Source organism: Pristiophorus japonicus, chromosome 13 (assembly GCF_044704955.1).
Source record: "Pristiophorus japonicus isolate sPriJap1 chromosome 13, sPriJap1.hap1, whole genome shotgun sequence".
NCBI lineage: Eukaryota > Metazoa > Chordata > Chondrichthyes > Pristiophoridae > Pristiophorus > Pristiophorus japonicus.
In genome coordinates this window covers 11,076,256-11,098,222 of record NC_091989.1, presented here as the reverse complement: position 1 = coordinate 11,098,222, position 21,967 = coordinate 11,076,256, and the positions used below count along the sequence as shown (strand labels likewise).

Genomic DNA, 21,967 nt, shown 5'->3' with positions numbered 1-21,967 from the left:
CCACAGGTGATATAATGCCTTCCCGCAGAAGCCTGTCTAGTTCGTGTTGAATCTTTTTCCTCATCACACAGGGTACAGCTCTTGCCTTGTGATGGACCGGGCTAGCATCCTGTGTGATGTAGATTTTGACTTTGGCCCCTTTGAAAGTGCCCACACCTGGCTGAAAGAGATGTTCAAATCGCTTTATAACTGTTGAGCAGGAGGTCCGTTCCTCTAATGACATGGCATGGACATCATCCCATTTCCAGTTTAGTTTTGCCAGCCAGCTTCTCCCCAGCAGTGCTGGGGGGTTTCCGGGTCAATCCACAGGGGAAGTCGGTTCACTGTTCCTTTGTGTGTGACAGAGAGCATGGCGCTGCCGAGGACTGGTACGATTTCTTTGGTATAGGTCCTTAGTTTGGTGTCGACCCTTGTGAGTTTTGGTCTGTCTCTTTTATGCGGCCACGGTTGTTCAAATTGTTGAGCGCCCATGAGAGATTGACTCGCTCCTGTATCCAGCTCCATGTTAACAGATATCCCGTTGAGTAGGACCCTCATCATTATAGGAGGTCCTGTCGTAGGAGCAGTGGCCATTGATCATGTTGACCTGCTGTACATCGGTGTCCCGGGTACTGTCCCCACCGTTTTCTGGTCTGCTTTCCGACCCGTCCAATTCGTATATCAGCCGAGCTGCCGTTTTTTTGCACATGCAGGCCAAATGCCCTGTATATTCACAGTTCCTGCAAACAGCCTGCTGAAATCGACATTCTCTTGACGAGTGCCCACCCCCACACCTCCAGTACAGACTGCTTGCAAAGAATGAGCTGCGTCTGGCTGATCTCTCTTAAGCTTCTCTCAGTTTGTAGTTGATTGCTCAAATTGTGGGTTGATGAGGTGTGAACGGCCGTTCCTGTGGCCCTTGATGGCTTCTGTTGCCACTGCTTGCTGTCGAAAGCCTGTTCTGCTGGTTTTGTCTGTGTGTGGGTGTAGCAGCTTTTCTAATGCTGTGAACTCCTTGTTCCATTATTTCGTTAGTTGTCGTACCTGCATTGTAAATCAACCTCGTTTCTTCTTCCCCTACCAAGAACGTCTGTGCAACCAGTGCTGCTGCCTCTAAGGTCAGGTTCTTGGTCTCTATGAGCTTTCGGAATATGCCTGCGTGGCCTATTCCTTCAATGAAAAAGTCTCTCAGTATTTCTCTCCTCAGTTCATCGGAGAACTCACATAAACTAGCCAACCTCCGAAGTTCCGCCACGAAGTCGGGTATGCTCTGGCCCACACAGCGTCTGTTTTTGTAGAACCTGTGTCTGGCCATGTGTAGGCTGCTCGCTGGCTTCGGGTGGTCTCTTACCAGTGTGCTCAATTCTTCAAACGACTTGCTTGCTGGTTTCTCAGGTGCCAACAGATCCTTCATTAAAGCGTATGTTTTCGAGCCACAGCTGGTCAAGAGAAGGGCTCTTCTCTTGTCTGCCGTATCGTCGCCTAACCAGTCTTTGGTTACAAAGCTTTGCTGGAGCCTTTCTATAAAGTCCTCTCAATTGTCTCCCGCATTGTACTTTTCATCTGATCCGTTGTTCGCCATTCTGTGGAATCTGTAATCCCGTAACCCGTCGCCACTGTAAAATCCTGTCCCCTCAGTACAGATTCACAGATTCACAAGAGGCATGTACTGAAGTCAAGGTCACTCTGGACCTGCACCTTTTATTTCACAGCTCTGGAATGCTGCACTTGCCTGAGATCTGTCCTTATATACCTGTCTCTTGCAAGTGCACCCCTGGTGGCAAGGTATGCTGGTGGTTACAGGTCATATCTTATTACAGTCATGTATAGCATGTTGGGATACAGTTATATATAATAATGTAAGATACATGACAGGTATATCGAATCAGGCGTTCATACCTGCACCTGAGTGATGCAGACTGTGTGACAAGGCTGCGTTTCCGCAAAGAAGTTGCAACTGAGATCTGTGACTTAGTAAAAGCAGACCTGTAACCTAGAAGTGTCAGTTGAAGTGAAGATTACAGCTGCACTTTCATTCTATGCATCTGGATTGCTCCAGACCACAACTGGGGAAACATAGAAACATAGAAAATAGGTGCAGGAGTAGGCCATTTGGCCCTTCTAGCCTGCACCGCCATTCAATGAGTTCATGGCTGAACATGCAACTTCAGTACCCCATTCCTGCTTTCTCGCCATACCCCTTGATCCCCCGAGTAGTAAGGACTTCATCTAACTCCTTTTTGAATATATTTAGTGAATTGGCCTCAACAACTTTCTGTGGTAGAGAATTCCACAGGTTCACCACTCTCTGGGTGAAGAAGTTTCTCCTCAACTCGGTCCTAAATGGCTTACCCCTTATCCTTAGACTGTGACCCCTGGTTCTGGACTTCCCCAACATTGGGAACATTCTTCCTGCATCTAACCTGCCTAAACCCATCAGAATTTTAAACGTTTCTATGAGGTCCCCTCTCATTCTTCTGAACTCCAGTGAATACAAGCCCAGTTGATCCAGTCTTTCTTGATAGGTCAGTCCCGCCATCCCGGGAATCAGTCTGGTGAACCTTCGCTGCACTCCCTCAATAGCAAGAATGTCCTTCCTCAGGTTAGGAGACCAAAACTGTACACAATACTCCAGGTGTGGCCTCACCAAGGCCCTGTACAACTGTAGTAACACCTCCCTGCCCCTGTACTCAAATCCCCTCGCTATGAAGGCCAACATGCCATTTGCTTTCTTAACCGCCTGCTGCACCTGCATACCAACCTTCAATGACTGATGTACCATGACACCCAGGTCTCGTTGCACCTCCCCTTTTCCTAATTTGTCACCATTCAGATAATAGTCTGTCTCTCTGTTTTTACCACCAAAGTGGATAACCTCACATTTATCTACATTATACTTCATCTGCCATGCATTTGCCCACTCACCTAACCTATCCAAGTCGCTCTGCAGCCTCGTAGCATCCTCCTCGCAGCTCACACTACCACCCAACTTAGTGTCATCCACAAATTTGGAGATACTACATTTAATCCCAAATGTGTGTGCTATTTCTCAACATGCAACACATATCTGCATTTGGCAGGTGACTGCTGCACTATATGCCTGGAGGAATGATTACATAAAGTTCCCCATGACTGCCCAGGCAATGCGTAAAAGGGCTGTGGGCTTCTCCAGGATTGTTGGCTTCCGAAAGGTACAGGGCTGCATTGATTGTACCCACATCACCTTACGAGCACCTTTGGAGGATTCCGAGACGTACAGGAACAGAAAAGGCTACCACTCCATTAATGTGCAATTTGTGTGTGACGACATGTATCGCATCATGTCAGTCGATGCGAGATACCCTGGGAGCACCCATGATGCGTTCATACTATGCAAGAGCGCTATATCTGCCATGTTTCAGCAGCAGCCAGAAGGGCAGAGCTAGCTACTGGGAGACAAAGGTTAGAGCCTCGTCACCTGGCTCATGACGCCCCAATGCCCATAACCCGGACGGGAGCTGACCGGGATGCCTGGACCATTCCAGAGGCTACATGCAATACTCCCCTGAGATTGTCGGTCAGTTCACTGTTGTGTGCTGCATGCTGCATAACTTAGCCATCATCAGGCAGCAGCAGCTGGTAGTAGAAGACCCACCTGAGGTGAGAGTGGTTGGTGATGAGGAGGAGGATGCAGATGCGGGGGAGGAGGAGCAGGAGGACAAGGAAGCCATGCAGCTACCTGAATCCAGAGCATGACGGCGGAGGAGGGCGGGTCATCATGCCCCTTTAACGATTGCTCGAACTTTGCGCCAGCAGCTCATCCGTGAATGCTTTGCTGCCTGAAGGCTCAGCGTCAACTATTCCACAAGGACCACTTTTACTGTTTGGACCTGTTCCATAATGTTGTGTCATGTTAATGGAACAAATAATGGAAATGATTCAGTTATAATTTAAAATAGATTTTATTCAAAAGTTTAACAAACATTTGTTTGTACTTAACTTTAATAAAAATATTCTTGTATCAAACTTTAAAGTTTTCAGTTAAGATCACTTACAAACTCTAAGATCACTTAAAAACTTTAAGATAACTTACAAACTTTTAAACTTGTAAATGTACATAACTTACAAAAAACTTTTAATTTGAGAACAGTTACAACAGTAACAACATTAATAACAACAACAACAGCAGCAAAGGAAGGCTGCACCATTTCTCCTCCACCATATTCTAAGACCGCCCACTACGCTTGGTTTTGTTGACTCCAGTGCTGCCCGCAGGCGATGGCGCAGTTTTTCTCGGGTTGGTACCAAGCTTATTCTTTCGAACATCTGGGTCTGGGTGTGTTCCCTTATTGCAGCATCTAACTCCGACATTCCCTCTCTCATGTGCCCTGACAGTGTGTCAACTACCTGCGACATTCCCTCCTTCAGGTGCACCGACATTGTATCCACTGCCTGAGACATTCCCTCCCTCATGTTCCCGGACAGTGTTACCATTTCTCGTGAGAGTATTGTTACTTCTCCCGACAGTCCCGATACCTCATCACTCACCCAACTGATGGTGTCCAGGAGTGATCGGGTCAGGTCAATGCTCTCCGCATTCATTGCCATCATCTGAACCACATCTCAGATCCTGCACCTTAGAAGACCGTTCTCAAGCTCTCCTTCCCCTCTCACCCTGGGTGTGCTTCACTGCACCCCTTTGGGACCCGCAGCCTCAGACGGTGGGGCCCTGGGTGTGCCTCGCTGCACCTCACTGGAATCCTCGGACTGTGGAAAACCATGGAATGTCCCAGCAACACTTGTACCACTCAGGAAAGGGGCTGGCACCTCAATGGGTGGCGCCTGCACTTCCTCCAAAGTGAGTATAACAGTGGGGGCTTCATCCATCCCCTCCTCATCCCCCTCACCCCATGCTCTTGGTCCGGTAAGTGGAATTGGAAGATTTTCTCCTCTTCAGGCTTGTCAACGTCTGAATCTTCTTCTGCATCGTCAGGGTTGGCCTCAAGTTCTGCAAAATATAACAGAACAGACAAATGGTTAGCAGCAGAGGAGGGGGCAGGGTGGGTGGCATGAGTCGGCTCACACAGCGCAGGCCGCAGGTTCATTTGAAGGACCATGATGAATGATAGCACATTGCATCAACCGAATCGTAGCTGACGGAGACATTCCTATGAACCGAAGCTTGGCTAGCCCACGCAGTACTTAACATTTAGCAAAGCCAGACTGTGGAATTTGCAGGACTTACCCTCTTCCTCGAGTGTGGGCCCAGCTTGTGCAGCGGTGGTTGCTTTTCTCCAGGCAGGACCCATCAAAGCAGTGGCCCTCTCTTCCAAGCGTGTTAGTGGATGCAGATTTGCCGGGCCTCCTCCTGTTCGAGTTCTTTCCCTTTTGTTGTGTGTCACTTTCCTCTGCAAAGATGAAAACATAACTTTTTAGGGAGGGTGTCTTTCTATTGGGTGGGACAGATACAGCTGGTCACATTTACATTTGCAATTCCATTGAATAAATAAAAATATTACTTACACTAACTACTTGACCGAGGTCCTGCCACTTTTTGCACTGGCCTCCAGACCTCGGGGTGGTCACCATTGCACAGTAATCTTCTGCAAGTTGGTTCCAGCGTTTCTTCATTTCTTATGGTGAAACTTTTATGTGACCTCTGCTGGTGTCCAGCTCGTGCCATCTGGCCTCAATCACAGTAACCAATGCCTCCACTTCATCCTGTGAGAAATTCTTGGTCCTTGAGCCGCGTTGCATATTGTATTGCAGCTCCGATTTTTCCACTGAGAATTAAAGTTCTCACACACAACTGGCTCTTTAAAAATGGCTGAATGAAGACCGAGAGCTCTACAGCGCATGCGTGTCCATTGCAATCATGTCCAAAACGTCCTATTTTTTGCGCATGCGCAGAAGGGGAGGGAGGGCAACTTTTTTTCAGCGCAGGCATTAGGCTCCACTCCCTGAAGCTAAAGGACAGGCTGCCCGGTGCCAATTTCAAAAAATAGAACGGGGAAACTTGCTACATATTTTTTTGGAATAGTCGGGGCCAAAAGAAAACGGGTGCAACTCTGGCAATACGCCAAAAAACGGCATGGAGGAAAATTGAGCCCTATATAGTGGGCAGCCTGAAAGCTGATTAAACGTAATTTGTTGAGGATTTGTTCGGGGAATACTGAGTGTCTCCACTCCTCTCTCCTAAACTTCAAACATAACTGGAATTAGGAAGTCAGTGAGTCATCATAATCATCATAGGCAATCCCTCGGAATCGAAGAACACTTGTTTCCACTCTAAAAATTAGTCCTTAGGTGGCTGAACATTCCAATACGAGAACCACAGTCCCTGTCACAGGTGGGACAGATAGTCGTTGACGGAAAGGATGAGTGGGACAGGTTTGCCGCCGCTCTTTCCGTTGCTTGCACTTGATTTCTGCATGTTCTCGGCGATGAGACTCGAGGTGCTCAGCGCCCTCCCGGATGCACTTCCTCCACTTAGGGCGGTCTTTGGCCAGGGACTCCCAGGTGTCGCTGGGGATGTGGCACTTTATCAGGGAGGCTTTGAGGGTGTCCTTGTAACGTTTCCTCTGCCCACCTTTGGCTCGCTTGCCGTGAAGGAGTTCCGAGTAGAGAGCGCTTGCTTTGGGAGCCTTGTGTCTGGCATGCAAACGATGTGGCCTGCCCAGCGGAGCTGGTCGATTGTGGTCAGTGCTTCAATGCTGGGGATGTTGGCCTGGTCGAGGACGCTAATGCTGGTGCGTGAGTCCTCCCAGGGGATTTGTAGGATCTTGCGGAGACATCGTTGGTGGTATTTCTCCAGCGACTTGAGGTGTTTACTGTACATGGTCCACGTCTCTGAGCCATATAGGAGAAACGTACATAAAGCCGCAATTCTCTGGAAACCTGCGCCACGGTGTTGGCACATCTACTGCCTGCTCGCCATTACTATTTCAATGAAGGTATGCCGTGAGTAATTCAGGCTATTGCTCGCGGCACGCGCAAAATTTCCTGCGACTCTCCGCGCCGTGAACCTCATTGAAATTGACAAAGGTGGCGCTCAACTAATGTTCCCCGTGTGCTGCGCTTTCTTCCGCGCAGACTGTTTATTTCAATGTGCGGCCCCTTTAAGTTTGCGCACAAGCCGGTGAGCGGCCTGCGCGGGACCTTTCGGATTACGGAACAGCCCCGTGCGCACCTCAGCGGGAACATTGTCCCCCAGGTCCACCCTATAACATCGAGGGCAGTGTCCAATTTTCTGGATTGACGCTCCTTTGATCACCGCTGCCACTCAGATTGAACCCGAGCTGTGCTGGTGATCTGGCAGTGACGTGATTTATTGCTCCAAGATCGATTTGCCTTAAACAAAGATCTTTTTACTGAGCTTTGCCGATTTATTTAGCTGATGGAAAAATAATTATCTTTCAGACATAGTAGTTGGCCGGAAAGTTTCCCGTTAAATGGAATTGAATTTTTGAAAGCTATTTAATGTTTTTATCGATTCGCTGATCTCTGGGCCCTTAACAGTGTCAATCGCTAATTTTAACATGCATTATCGATCCAAATACAGGTTTCTTTAGGAATTCATGCTGATAAATACATTCAGTTCCACACCAATGGGATCATGCATCAGTAAATATTTTGTTGAAGGAATAAATGTAAAATTGGCCTACTTAAAGAGCTCAAATGACTATTAGAGAACAAACAGCTGCAAAATTATTTCCGACAGATCTTCCATCGAGTTTTTAAAGTATTTCCCCTGCGCGCTTTGTAATGAACTTGTCAACCAACAGCTGAAAACAATTACAATTCAGAAGCTTTCGATTAGCTCAGGGACCTGCAGCCACAGGTGCTGTCCATATTGCACCCAGGAATAACTTGAGAAAGCAAAGCAAACAGCAAACATTGCGGTAAATTCTCAAAACGAGACTCCTATGAAAAGAACATAAGAAATAGGAGCAGGAGTAGGCCATTTGGCCCCTCAAGCCTGCTCCGCCATTCAATAAGATCATGGCTGATCTGATCTTGGGCTTGTTGTGTTCCTAACACAGATGAGGCTGCACACAGGGAGGTTAAAGTAACAGTGACCTCAGTCTTTATTAAGACACTCCAGAGTGAGGAACAGGCCTTTGGGGCCGGCTTATATACAGTGCTCCCAAGGGATGCTGGGATCCCTTGGGACTTCAGGGGATGCGCTCCCTGGTGGCGGAACATGGGAGTGCATGATTTACAGATACATAACATCACACCCACCCAAAGTCAAAGTGAAATCTATTTACAAGGTGAGGCAGATGGGAGCCTTTCTTTCCCTAGTGGACTGCCTCGGTACAAATGTCTGTTCTGGTGTGTTACCTGGCCTTCGCTGGGCTGGCATATTGTTGGCCCTGCAGGGCTGCTAGGTGAGCCTGGGCCTGGCCTTGCTGGGCTGTTGGGCATGATGGATTCGATTTCCTGGTCCGGGGTGGTGTCGTTGATCCTTTGGGTGTGTGTTGTGGGCTTGAAAAAGGTGGTGTCTGCTGTGGGTTGTTCAGGGCAGTCTGTGAACCGCAGCCTCGTTTGGTCCAGGTGCTTTCTGCAAATTTGTCCATTGTCTAGTTTGACTACAAACACCCTACTCCCTTCTATAGCTATCACCGTGCCCGCGATCCACTTGGGACCATGTCCATCGTTTAGCACACACACAGGGTCATTTAGATCAATTTCCCATGACACAGTGGCGCGACCATCGTTTACATTTAGTTGCTGCCGCCTGCTCTCTACCTGATCATGCAAGTTGGGGTGAACCAGCGAAAGTCTGGTTTTAAATGTCCTTTTCATGACTAGCTCAGCTGGGGGCACCCCTGTGAGTGAGTGGGGTCTTGTGCAGTAGCTGAGCAGTACTCAGGACAGGCGGGTTTGGAGTGAGCCTCCTGTGACTCGTTTAAGGCTCTGTTTGATTGTTTGTACTGCCCGCTCTGCCTGCCCATTGGAGGCTGGTTTAAACGGGGCCGAGGTGACATGTTTGATCCCATTGCGGGTCATGAAATCTTTAAATTCGGCACTGGTAAAACATGGCTCGTTGTCACTGACCAGTATGTCAGGCAGGCCGTGGGTGGCAAACATGGCCCTCAGGCTTTCAATGGTGGTGGTGGCGGTGCTTCCCGACATTATTTCACATTCAATCCATTTTGAAAAAGTATCCACCACCACCAGGAACATTTCACCGAGAAACAGGCCCGCATAGTCGACATGGATCCTCGACCATGGTCTGGAGGGCCAGGACCACAAACTAAGTGGTGCCTCTCTAGGCACGTTGCTCAACTGAGCACACATGCTGCATTGCCATACACAGGACTCTAAGTCAGAGTCAATACCGGGCCACCACACGTGGGATCTGGCTATCGCTTTCATCATTACTATACCCGAGTGTGTGATGTGGAGATCCGAGATGAACGTCTCCCTGCCCTTTTTTGGTAGCACTACGCGGTTACCCCACAACAGGCAGTCTGCCTGAATGGACAGCTCGTCCTTTCACCGCTGGAACGGCTTGATTAGTTCTTGCATTTCAACGGGGATGCTGGTCCAGCTCCCATGCAGTACACAATATTTTACTCGGGACAGCAGAGGATCTTGGCTGGTCCAAGTCCTAATCTGGCGGGCCGTGACAGGTGACTTATCATTTTCAAATGCTTCCATGACCATCAATAAGTCTGCGGGCTGCGCCACCATCAACAAGTTTGCAGGCTGCGCCATTTCCACCCCCGTGGTGAGCAATAGTAGCCGACTGAGAGCATCTGCACAGTTCTCGGTGCCTGGCCTGTGGTGGATGGTATAGTTAATCGCTGATAGTGCGAGTGCCCACCTTTGTATGCAGGCTGAGGCATTAGTATTTATCCCCTTGTTTTCGGTGAACAGGGATATGAGGGGCTTGTGCTCGGTTTCCAGCTCAAACTTGAGGCCAAACAGGTACTGATGCATTTTCTTTACCCCGAACACACACGCTAATGCCTCTTTCTCAATCATGCTGTAGGCCCTCTCGGCCTTAGACAAGCTCCTGGAAGCATAGGCAACAGGTTGCAACTTGCCCGCAACATTAGCTTGTTGTAATACACACCCGACTCTGTACGACGACGCATCACATGCTAGCACGAGTCTTTTACACAGGTTATACAATACAAGCAGCTTGTTCGAGCATAAAATGTTTCTGGCTTTCTCAAAAGAAATTACTTGTTTTTTTCCGCATACCCAGTTCTCACCTTTACGCAATAACACATGTAGGGGCTCTAAGAGGGTGCTTAATCCCAGTAGGAATTTACCAAAATAGTTGCGGAGTCCCAGGAACGACCGCAGCTCCTTGACGTTCTGTGGCCTGGGCGCATTCCTGATAGCCTTTGTCTGGGTGTCTGTGGGCCGAATGCCGTCCGCCGCGATCCTTCTCCCCAAAAACTCCACTTCTGTTGCCATGAAGACGCATTTCGACCTCTTCAGCCGCAGCCCTACGCGATCCAGTCGCTGGAGGACCTCCTCCAGGTTTTGTAGGTGCTCGACGGTGTCCCAACCCATAACCAATATGTCGTCCTGAAAAACCACCATGTGTGGTACCGACTTGAATAGGCTCTTCCTGTTTCTTTGGAAGATCGCTGCAGCCGACCGAATTCCAAACAGGCATCTGTTGTACGTGAACAGTGCCTTGTGCATGTTGATGAAGGTGAGTCCCTTCGAAGACTCCTCCAGCTCCTGCATCATATAGGCCGAAGTCAAGTCAGAGCTTGGTGAATGTCTTGCCCCCTGCCAGCGTCACAAATAGGTCGTCTGCCTTAGGTAGTGGGTATTGGTCCTGTAGCGAGAAACGATTAATAGTTACTTTATAATCGCCGCAAATCCTGACCGTGCCATTAATTTTGAGTACTGGAACAATCGGGCTGGCCCACTCACTGAATTCCACTGGGGAGATTATGCCCTCGCGTTGCAGCCTGTCTAGCTCGATTTCCACTCTCTCCCTCATCATGTGAGGTACCGCTCGCGCCTTGTGGTGAATGGGTCGTGCCTCTGGGAACAAGTGGATCCATACCTTCACCCCGGAAAAGTTTCCAATGCCTGGCTCAAAAAGGGAAGGAAATTTGTTCAGAACCTGGCTACATGAGGCCTCATCGACATGTGATAGCGCTCGGATGTCATCCCGGTTTCAGCGGATTTTGCCCAACCAGCTCCTTCCAAGCAGTGTGGGTCCATCGCCTGGGACAATCCAGAGTGGCAGTTCGTGCACCATGCCCTCGTAGGTGACCTTAACCATGGCGCTGACCAGGATAGTGATAAGCTCTTTGGTGTATGTTCTCAGTTTCGTGTGAATGGGGCTCAGGGTTGGTCTGAGTGCCTTGTTACACCACAGTTTCTCAAACATCTTTTTACTCATGATGGATTGGCTAGCACCAGTGTCCAGTTCCATGGCTACGGGTAAGCCATTCAATTTTACGTTTAGCATTATAGGTGGACATTTCGTCGAAAATGTGTGCACCCCGTGTACTTCAGCATCTGCCTCCTCTCTCTGAGGCTCAAAATTGCTTTGATCCACCATGGACCAATCTTCCTCTGCCACGTGGTGGTTAGCAGGTTTTGCAGAGCTTGCAGCTCGTCTGCAAGCTCGTTGGAGGTGCCCCATTGTTCTTGCAAACATACCCTTTGAAGCAGCATGAATAGGCTGAATGGAACCCTCCACAACTCCAACAAGGTGTGAGTTGCCTTGCATTCATCCTTTGTTGCGGACTCTGAGTCATCTGGTCTCCTGAGGTCTGCTGGCAGTTGCAGACTCGCGGTTTCTGCCCTGTACATTTCTGCTCATAAACACAGTTCCAGTTAATTTATGAACATTGCGAACACATGTGTGCTGAGAGATTTGTTATCACTGGTGGACATAAACGCCTGTGCTATCGCAATGGCCTTACTGAGGGCCAGTGTCTCTACAGTCAAAAAATTTCGTAGGATGGTCTTGTGGCCAAAGCCCAGTACAAAAATGTCTCTGAGCATTTGCTCCAGGTAGCCATCAAACTCACATTGTCCTGCAAGTCGCCTTAGCTCCCGCGGATTAAGATGCTCCCGAACCAGTGTACACAGCTCCTCATACGACTTATCTGTGGGTTTCACTGGAGCCAGAAGATTCTTCATGAGGCCCCGCAGACTGTGAGGAGGACCGCTCTCCTTTTTGCAGCACCTCCTTCTCTGTCCAGCTCGTTGGCTACAAAGTACTGGTCTAGCCGTTCAACATAGGCTTCCCAGTCCTCACCCTCCGAGTATTTCGCCAGGATGCTCACAGTTTGCTGCATCTTTGCGTTGGATTCGTGTACTCGTCGCCAGTTGTTGTGTTCCTAACACAGATGAGACGGCACAAAGGGAGGTTAAAGTAACAGTGACCTCAGTCTTTGTTAAGACACTCCAGAGTGAGTAACTGACCATAGAGGCCGGCTTACATACAGTGCTCCCAAGGGCTCATAACAGGGCTCAGCTCTACTTCCCTGCCTGTTCCCCATAACTCTTGACTCCCTTATCGCTCAAAAATCTGTCTATCCGGTAAGGCGCCGAACACCTTGCCGGGAGCACACGGAAGCTAAACGGAAACAGCGGAAGGAGCGCACGACAACCCAAGCATCCCTTCAACCACCATCTGCCCCACCTGTGACAGAGACTGTAGATCCTGCATTGGACTCATCAGTCACCTGAGAACTCATATTAGTGTGGAAGCAAGTCATCCTCGACTCCGAGAGACTGCCGAAGAAGAAGAATACTGACTCATGGGTCCAGTACGGCCTTTCATAGGAATAGAAAGTGGATGAATCGTGTGATGATGTTCGAGTGAGAGCAATGGGAATCGAGAGCAAACCTTTTGTCAATGGCTGGGGCTTTCCAAATCGCCAACTATCCGTGCTACCCAAGAGTTGTCCAGTTAATTTTTGCTGCAACAACGGTCTAATTATGGTGTTCAGGGCCCCGATGCACCATTCCCGCAAATTCCAGGCTACATAGGCTGCACACGGCACGACAGGAACAAGTACTGTGGCTCATATCTGCCGACCTTCCCATTAAACTTCACGGGAAGGCAGAGTGGTTTCCGCAGTTTAAACGGCCCTTGGGAAGACGCTTAATTTAGGCTTGGGAATTTGTATGTTTGAACTATGGTCGTATTTTTAAAATGTTGATGGCATTCCTTTCCATCAGTTCCCCACTGCGCATGACCCAGTTGTTTGTTTGAAGACCCCACTGCTTGAAAAACAAACCGCTGAAAAAAAATCAGGCATTCGACTTTAGCCCACAAGCGTGATTGAAATCTGCAGAACTCTCTTATTCACCAAACAGCTCGTCGACCTTTAACTTAAAATCAATGTCCTGGGTGGTGACTGTGGCTGCTTTAAGGTATAGAGCAATCGGAATATTCCTTCTCCGACCCCGCGTCAAAATCTGAGCCTTTTTTTTTTCTGTCACACGGTGTACCCAATGGAAAGGGAAAACAAAAATGTTAACTGTTAATTTAGAGTGCATGTGTGTTTTCATTATTTGAAGATCAGGAGATTTACTCTGCCTCTTTGCAAGTGGAGACAAGATAAGCATCTTTTGAGCAGTAATGATCATTTATCTTCTGCTACAGTTAATCCTGACATTGCCAATTACTGATGAGATTCTACAAGCCCCTCCTTTGGTGGTCTGGAGCAGCACGACATGTAGAAAGGTAGAGCACGCAAGCTGCTTTCTATACAGCAGGAGGAAGCAATAGGTGAATTGCATGTTCTCCTTCCAGAAGAGTATTTCTTTGGTTTGATTACTGACAGACCTTCCCAACTTCAAAGAAGCTACTGCAGAACCTTCTTCTTCGGCAGTCCCTCAGAGTAGAGGGTGGGAGATGCCCGTGCGTAAATTCTTTTAACGTGGGGTGGCTGTTGCACACCAGCTACTACACGGGCTTAACAGAGCGAGGTCTTGGTCCAATGGCAAGGGGATCCAAGACTATTGGAGACGAGGCTCTGCTGCATGGGCCTAGCTCATATTTGAGCATAGATTCTAAGCTAGCAGTCTAGTGTATCACTCGGGTATTACTGTGCTGTCAGAGGTGCTGTCCGTTGGATGGAACGTTTAACTGAGATCCCATCTGTCTGTGCGGGTGGACGGTTTAAGATCCCACGATACTGTTTAAAGAAAAGCAGGGAGGTTTTGTTCTGGTGCCTTGCTAACATTCTTCCCTCAATCAACACCACCAAAAACAGATGGATTAATCATTTACATAAGAACCTAAGAACATAAGAAATAGGAACAGGAGTCGGCCATTTGGCCCCTCGAGCCTGCTCCGCCATTCAATAAGATCATGGTTGATCTGATCTTGGCCTCAACTCCACTTCCCCGCCCGCTCCCCATAACCCTTGACTCCCTTATCATTCAAAAATCTGTCCATCTCCACCTTAAATATATTCAATGACCCAGCCTCCACAGCTTCCTGTGGTAGAGAATTCCAAAGATTGACCACTCTCTGAGAGAAGAAATTCCTCCTCAGTTCCCTTTTAAATGGGCGACCCCTTATTCTGAAACCAAGGCCCCATTGTTTGCGAGGTCTCACCGTGCCATATTTGTCTATGTTACAATCACTGCACTTAAATGTAAGGCACTGCGGCAGAAGCACTTTGTGGTTGTTGCTGAGACGCACATTAACTCTAACTGTACAGCCATGCATTCCCCTGCCGGCTGGGAGAGCAAATCAGAAATTCAAGAACACTGCGTGCTTTTCCAATCTTTTAAGCTGGAGAATTGTGCACAGATTGTACCCGACTGTGCGATACATGCTGTGGGTGGGCCAGGATCCAAACATTACCCCTGAGAGGTGCAACAAAAAGCCAAGCCTTCATAAAATGAGAAAGATGCACAGATCTATCAAAAACTGGATAAATACTTCAAGGGGAAAAAAATTGCAGGGCTATAGGGAACATGCAGGGGAGAGGGACGAACTTGATCGCTCTTTCAAAGAGTCAGCACAGACACAATGGGATGTGTGGCCTCCCTCTGTACTGTAAGATTGGAAGATTTTATAATTTCATAAAGGGGTGTTGTCAGGGTAAGTATGCATGTGTACCCTGTATGTTCCCCCTCTAACTACCATGTTCTAATCCTCCGCTTCCCCCACCACCACCCTCACGCGCACCCCCCCCCTCCCCCACCCACACTCCCCAACCTGTTTTTGCGTTTTTGCGGCCGCAAACGAGACTCCAGGATGGTATGTTGCCTCCCTAGTGCAAGGGTCAAGGACATCTCGGAGCGGCTGCAGCGCATTCTGGAGGGGGAGCCAGCTGTCGTGGTGCATATAGGTACCAAGGATATCGGTAAAAAACGGATGAGGTCCTACAAGCTGAATTTAGGGAGCTAGGAGTTAAATTAAAAAGTAGGATCTCAAAGGTAGTAATCTCAGGATTGCTACTAGTGCCACGTGCTGGTCAGAGTAGGAATTGCAGAATAGCTCAGATGAATACGTGGCTTGAGGAATGCTGCAAGGGGGAGGGATTCAAATTCCTGGGACTCTGGAACCGGTTCTGGGGGAGGTGGGACCAGTACAAACCGGATGGTCTGCACCTGGGCAGGACCGGAACCGATGTCCGAGGCGGAGTGTTTGCTAGTGCTGTTGGGGAGGGTTTAAACTAAAATGGCAGGGGGATGGGAACCTATGCAGGGAGATGGAGGGAAGTAAAAAGGGGGCAGAAGCAAAAGGTAGGAAGGAGAAAAGCAAGAGTGGAGGGCAGTGAAATCAAGGGCAAAAATCAAAAAGGGCCATATTACAACATAATTCAAAAAGGACAAAGAGTGTTAAAAAAACAAGCCTGAAGGCTCTGCGTCTCAATGCGAAATGCATTCGTAATAAGGTGGATGAATTGACTGCACAGATAGCTGTTAATGGGTATGATGTAATTGGGATTACGGAGACATGGCTCCAGAGTAACCAAGGCTGGGAACTCAACATCCAGGGGTATTCAATATTCAGGAAGGACAGACAGGAAGAAAAAGGAGGTGGGGTAGCATTGCTGGTTAAAGAGGAGATTAATGCAATGGTAAGGAAGGACATTAGCTTGGATGATGTAGAATCTGTATGGGTAGAGCTGCGGAATACCAAAGGGCAGAAAACATTAGTGGGAGTTGTGTACAGACCACCAAATAGTAGTAGGGAGGTTGGGGATGGCATCAAACAGGATATTAGGGATGCGTGCAATAAGGGTACAGTAGTTATCATGGGTGACTTTAATCTACATATTGATTGGGCTAACCAAACTGGTAGCAATACTGTGGAGGAGGATTTCCTGGAGTGTATAAGGGATGGTTTTCTAGACCAATAGGTTGAGGAACCAGCTAGAGTGCAGCCCATCCTAGACTGGGTCTTGTGTAACGAGAGAGGATAAATTAGCAATCTGGTCATGCAGGACCCCTTAGGGAACAGTGACCATAATATGGTAGAATTCTTCATTAAGATTGAGGGTGACACAATTAATTCAGAGACTAAGATCCTGAACTTTAAGAAAGGAAACGTCGACAATATGAAATGTGAATTGGCTAGGATAGACTGGAGAATGATACTTGAAGGGTTGATGGTGGATAGGCAATGGCAGACATTTAAATATCATATGGATGAACTACAACAATTGTACGTCCCTGTGTGGCGTAAGAATAAAAAAGGGAAGGTGGCTCAATCGTGGCTAACAAGGGAAATTAGGGAAAGTGTTAAATCCAAGGAAGAGGCATATAAATTGGCCAGAAAAAGCAGCAAACCTGAGGACTGGGAGAAATTTAGAATTCAGCAAAGGAGGACTAAGGGTTTAATTAGGAGGTGGAAAATAGAGTATGAGAGTAAGCTTGCAGGGAGCATAAAATCTGACTGCAAAAGCTTCTCTTGATATGTGAAGAGAAAAAGATTAGTGAAGACTAATGCAGGTCCCTTGCAGTCAGAATCAGGTGAATTCATAATGGGGAACAAGGAAATGGCAGACAAATTGAATAAATACTTTGGTTCTGTCTTCACTGAGGAAGACACAAATAACCTCCCGAAAATACTAGGGGACCGAGGGTCTAGCAAGAAGGGGGAACTGAGGGAAATCCTTATCAGTCAGGAAATGCAGTTAGGAAAATTGAAGGGACTGAAGGCCGATAAATCCCCAGGGCCTGATAGTTTGCATCCCAGAATACTTAAGAAAGTGGCCCTAGAAATAGTAGATGCATTGGTGGTCATTTTCCAACATTCCATGGATTCTGGATCAGTTCCTATGGATCGGAGGGTAGCTAATGTAACACCACTCTTTAAAAGAGGAGGGAGAGAGAAAACAGGGAATTATAGACTGGTTAGCCTGACATCGGTGGTGGGGAAAATGCTGGATCAATTATTAAAGATGTAATAGCAGCGCATTTGGAAAGCAGTGACAGGATCAGTCCAAGTCAGCATGGATTTATGAAAGGGAAATCATGCTTGACCAATCTTCTCGAGTTTTTTGAGGATGTAACGAGTAGAGTGGACAAGGGAGAACCAGTGGATGTGGTGTATTTGGACTTTCAAAAGGCTTTTGACAAAGAGATTAATGTTCAAAATTAAGGCACATGGTATCGGGGGCAATGTATTGACGTGGATAGAGAACTGGTTGGCAAACAGGAAGCAAAGGGTGGAAATAAACAGGTCCTTTTCAGAATGGCAGGCAGTGACTAGTGGGGTGCCGCAGGGCTCAGTACTGGGGTCCCAGCTATTTACAATATACATTAATGATTTAGACAAAGGAATTGAAGGTAATGTCTCCAAGTTTGCAGATGATACTAAGCTGGGTGGCAGTGTGAGCTGTGAGGAGGATGCTCAGAGGCTGCAGGGGGACTTGGACAGGTTAGGTGAGCGGGCAAATGCATGGCAGTTGCAGTATAATGTGGATAAATGTGTGGTTATCCACTTTGGTGGCAAAAACAGGAAGGCAGATTATTATCTGAATGGTGATAGATTAGTAAAAAGGGAAGTGCAAAGAGACCTGGGAATCATGGGACGTCAGTCATTGAAGGTAGGCATGCAGGTACAGCAGGCAGTAAAGAAAGCAAATGGCATACTGGCCTTCATAGTGAGGGAATTTGAGTATAGGAACAGGGAGGTCTTACTGCAGTTGTACATGGCCTTGGTGAGACCAGACCTTGAGTATTGTGTGCAGTTTTGGTCTCCTAATCTGAGGAAGGACATGCTTGCTATTGAGGGAGTGCAGCGAAGGTTCACCAGACTGATTCCCGGGATGGCAGGACTAACATATGAGGAAAGATTGGATCGGCTAGGCTTATACTCACTGGAATTTAGAAAAATGAGAGGGGATCTCATAGAAGCTTATAAAATTCTGACGTGACTGGACAGGTTCGATGCAGGAAGAATGTTCCTGATGTTGGGGAAGTCCAGAACCAGGGGACACAGTCTAAAGATAAGGGGTAAGCCATATAGGAGTGAGATGAGGAGAAACCTTTTCACCCGGAGAGTTGTGAACCTGTGGAATTCTCTACCACAGAAAGTTGTTGAGTTCAGTTCGTTGGACATATTCAAAAGGGAGTTAGATGTGACCCTTATGGCTAAAGGGATCAGGAGGTATGGGGAAAAGGCAGGAACGGGGTACTGAAGTTGCATGATCAGCCATGATCATATTGAATGGCGGTGCAGACTCGAAGGGCCAAATGGCCTGCTCCTGCACCTATTTTCTATGTTTCTATGTTTCAAACCCACTACTGGGGTCCTGTGTAAAACCTGAGCCCTGCAATGTGAGAATTAATTTGCCTGTGCTCCAGTCAGCAATCACCTCATAGTCTTTGAGTTCATTTAAAGTTGAGCAAAAGCTAGTAATGTAATCTGAATTTTACTGCAAAGCAAAGGCAACTTCCAACATCAAAGAATGGAGAAAAAAAAATGACTTGCATTTGTATAGCGCCTTTCATGGCCACCGGATGTCTCAAAGCGCTTTACAGCCAATGAAGTACTTTTGTAGTGTAATCACTGTTGTAATGTGGGAAAATAGAGTCCAACTTACCTTAATAAGTAACAGCTATTTGTACTTATGTCTCAGAATGCTTAGCATGGTGGAAAGTTAGACATGAGCAGGCCAAGGGGACAATATATGAGGGTACGGGGTCATTAATGGTACAGCCAAAGAGAAGGATTTTTGGGGAGGCTTTTAATGTGATGGTAAGAGGGAATGGGCCAAGGGAGTTTTGTAGAGAATTCCAGATGGCAAGATGTAGTGATTGAATGATTGGTATCCTCACAGTGGAGGGGTAGGGAGTGGCTACCAAGCAGTAAACCAGATGTCAGAGGAGAAAGATGCCATCTCTCAGTCAGCAGGTTGTCGGTTCAAGTCCCACTCCAGAGACTTGAGCACAGAATCTCAGCTGACACTCCGCGCAGAACTGAGGAAGTGCTGCGCTGTCGGAGGTGCTGTCTTTTGGAAGTAAAAGATCGCATGGCACTTTTTCGAAGAGCAGGAGAATTCTCCCCCGGTGTCAAGCCCAAAATTTATCCCTCAACCAACATCATTAAAAACAAATCATCTGGTCATTATCACATTGCTGTTTGTTGGGAGCATGCTGTGCGCAAATTGGCTGCCGCGTTTCCCATATTACTATAGTCACTGCACTTCAAAAGTACTTCATTGGCTGTAAAATGCTTTGGGATTCCTGAGGTCATAAAATGCACTATGTGTTATGTCTATAATGCACTTACGAATGACTCCATGAGGCAATGTGTTGTACTCAAACTGTAGTGACCCTTGGTCCTTTATTCGTAACTCCAGAGTGAGGCACAAACATGTTGGGCAGCCTTTTATACTGGGCCCTGCACACCTATGCAGGTGACCCTCAGGTCTCCCACTGCAGTGGCCTCTGGTGGACAGCCTCTGCCACAGGGGCAGGAAACCCCGGTCTCCACCAGTTGCACCCTCGAGTGGTGCCAGCATAGTATATACACAGTGTAAACCTTATTGATAGTACATCAGGTAACAAGTCTCCATCTCATGCAACTATACAGTGACTACACAGAGAGTATATCTATAGTCTGCAAATATAACACCTTGTAAATGCAAGATTTTTTTTTATTGCAGGGATATATATGGCTAGAGGAGGTTTCTCAGAGTGAGGATAGTGAGGGATTTGAAGATGAGAATGAGGATCTTGAAGTCAGTTAAAGGGTGAACAGGGAGCCAGCGAGCTTGGCAATGGCAGGATAACGGTGGTACGGAATTGACCCTGGCAGCTTTACTAATGAGTAGCAGAAGTTGGGAAAATTACTTTACAAGAAATCTCCTGCCGTACCCCTTCATTTGTGTTGACATACATGCTAACCATCACTGCTGTAAGCTGTCAGCTTTTCAGCCATGTGAACAGCTAACCCTGTTTTATAAGCAAAGTCAGCTTTTTCACTGGGAATCGAAGTCGTTGACCGCACGTGTGAATCAGTCAGAATATTGGGAAGGTAAGACAGGAATCTGTCGGCCCAATTAGATCAGTTGGAGGGTGGGACTGGAGACTATCAGAAGCATTAGTCAGATGTCATTTTCGCTCCACATTGGTGAGACAGAAAAATGTTTTAAGTCGAGTCGATGGTTTCTGCGGGTCATGGTTAGTGTTTATTTAACATTTTGACATAGAATTACATAGAATATACAGTACAGAAACAGGCCATTTAGCCCAGCTAGCACATGCGGGAGTTTATACTCCACACGAGCCTCCTCCCGTTCCATCTGCCTCGTCTCAGCCTTTCAATATATCTTCCTATTCCCTTTTCTCTCATGTACTCGCCTAGTTTTCTTTTGAAAGCATCAAAGCTGTTTGTCTCAACCACTTTCTGTGGTAGGGAGTTCCACTTTCTAACCACTCTGGCGAACGAGGTGTCTCCTTATTTCCCTACTGGATTTATTAGTGACTGTCTTGTATTTATGGCCCCTAGTTTCAGATTCTCCCACAAGCGGAATCGTTGGGGGAGAAATTGCCCTGCAATTGGAGGCAGTAGCCTGCTTGGGGCAGTACTTCCTGCGCCCGGCATGGTAATCCCGCCCAGACTGTGAAATTGGCATTACCGCCCCTCAGAGGAAGTGAAGCACAATCTCGCACGCTCCACTTCCTCGTGGGGTGGATACAGTGGCGCTAATGGGATGCGATCGGCAGCGTTACACAGGCGTCCCACACGCTTCAACGTCCTTCCACTTTACTTAAAGGGGAGGGCCGCTGCATACTCTGCATGGCCTCTGATGGCCTCCACTAAGCCACCAGGGCAGCGTGGTACTGAGGCTGCAGCCTGGCACCCAAAACAGAGTGTTGGGCTGCACAATGGTGGCTTGGACCACGCTCGTGGACAAGAATTGAGAGCCAACCGGTGAGTCGGCAAAACCGCCAAGATTGCAGTGCGGGCGCTCGTGGCCTCCCCTTTAACTCCCGCCAGCCTCACAGGGCGCACAGCAGTATCCACCATGGGGCAGGAAGGGGTCGGTGTGCACCGCATGGGAAAACCATCACCTCCACGTTCCCCCTCCAAGTTACATACCATCCTGACTTGGAAATATGTCACCGTTCCTTCATCGTCGCTGGGTCAAAGTCCTGGAACTCCCTCCCAAACAACACTGTGGGAGGACTTTCGCCATACGGACTGCAGCGGTTCAAGAAGGTTCACCACCTTCTCAAGGGGCAATGGCTCACCACCACCTTCTCAAGGGGCAATTAGGGACGGGCAATTAATGCCGGCCTTGCCATGAGCGAATAAAAAAAATGTCTCCATTAAAATACCAGGCAGAGGAAAGTCATACAAATAAAGAAAGAAGGAAGGACTTGTGTCTATTTAGCACCTTTCATGAACTCCTTGAAAATTGCGTCGACTTCTGGTCACTAAGAAATAAGAGCGATATTCAAGCATTGGAGGCACAAGAGCCACAAGGCCCCTGTGTCAGGGGTCTCGGTTATCAGGAAAGACTCACGAGACTTGCTCTTATAAAGTTGTATAAAATTGTGAAAGGTATAGAAAATATTAACAGAATAT

At 47.7% G+C, this 21,967-nt stretch overlaps 1 protein-coding gene across 1 annotated transcript in view; it reads right to left on the bottom strand.

Annotated features, from left to right (window-relative positions):
- The window catches only part of LOC139279051 (jerky protein homolog), a 156,590-nt gene that overhangs the window by 121,917 nt on the left and 12,706 nt on the right, over positions 1–21,967 (bottom strand). The window contains exon 2 of the mRNA XM_070898378.1: positions 4,866–4,966. Within this exon, the coding sequence (XP_070754479.1) occupies positions 4,866–4,966 (101 nt within the window). The remainder of the gene's footprint in view (positions 1–4,865; positions 4,967–21,967) is intronic.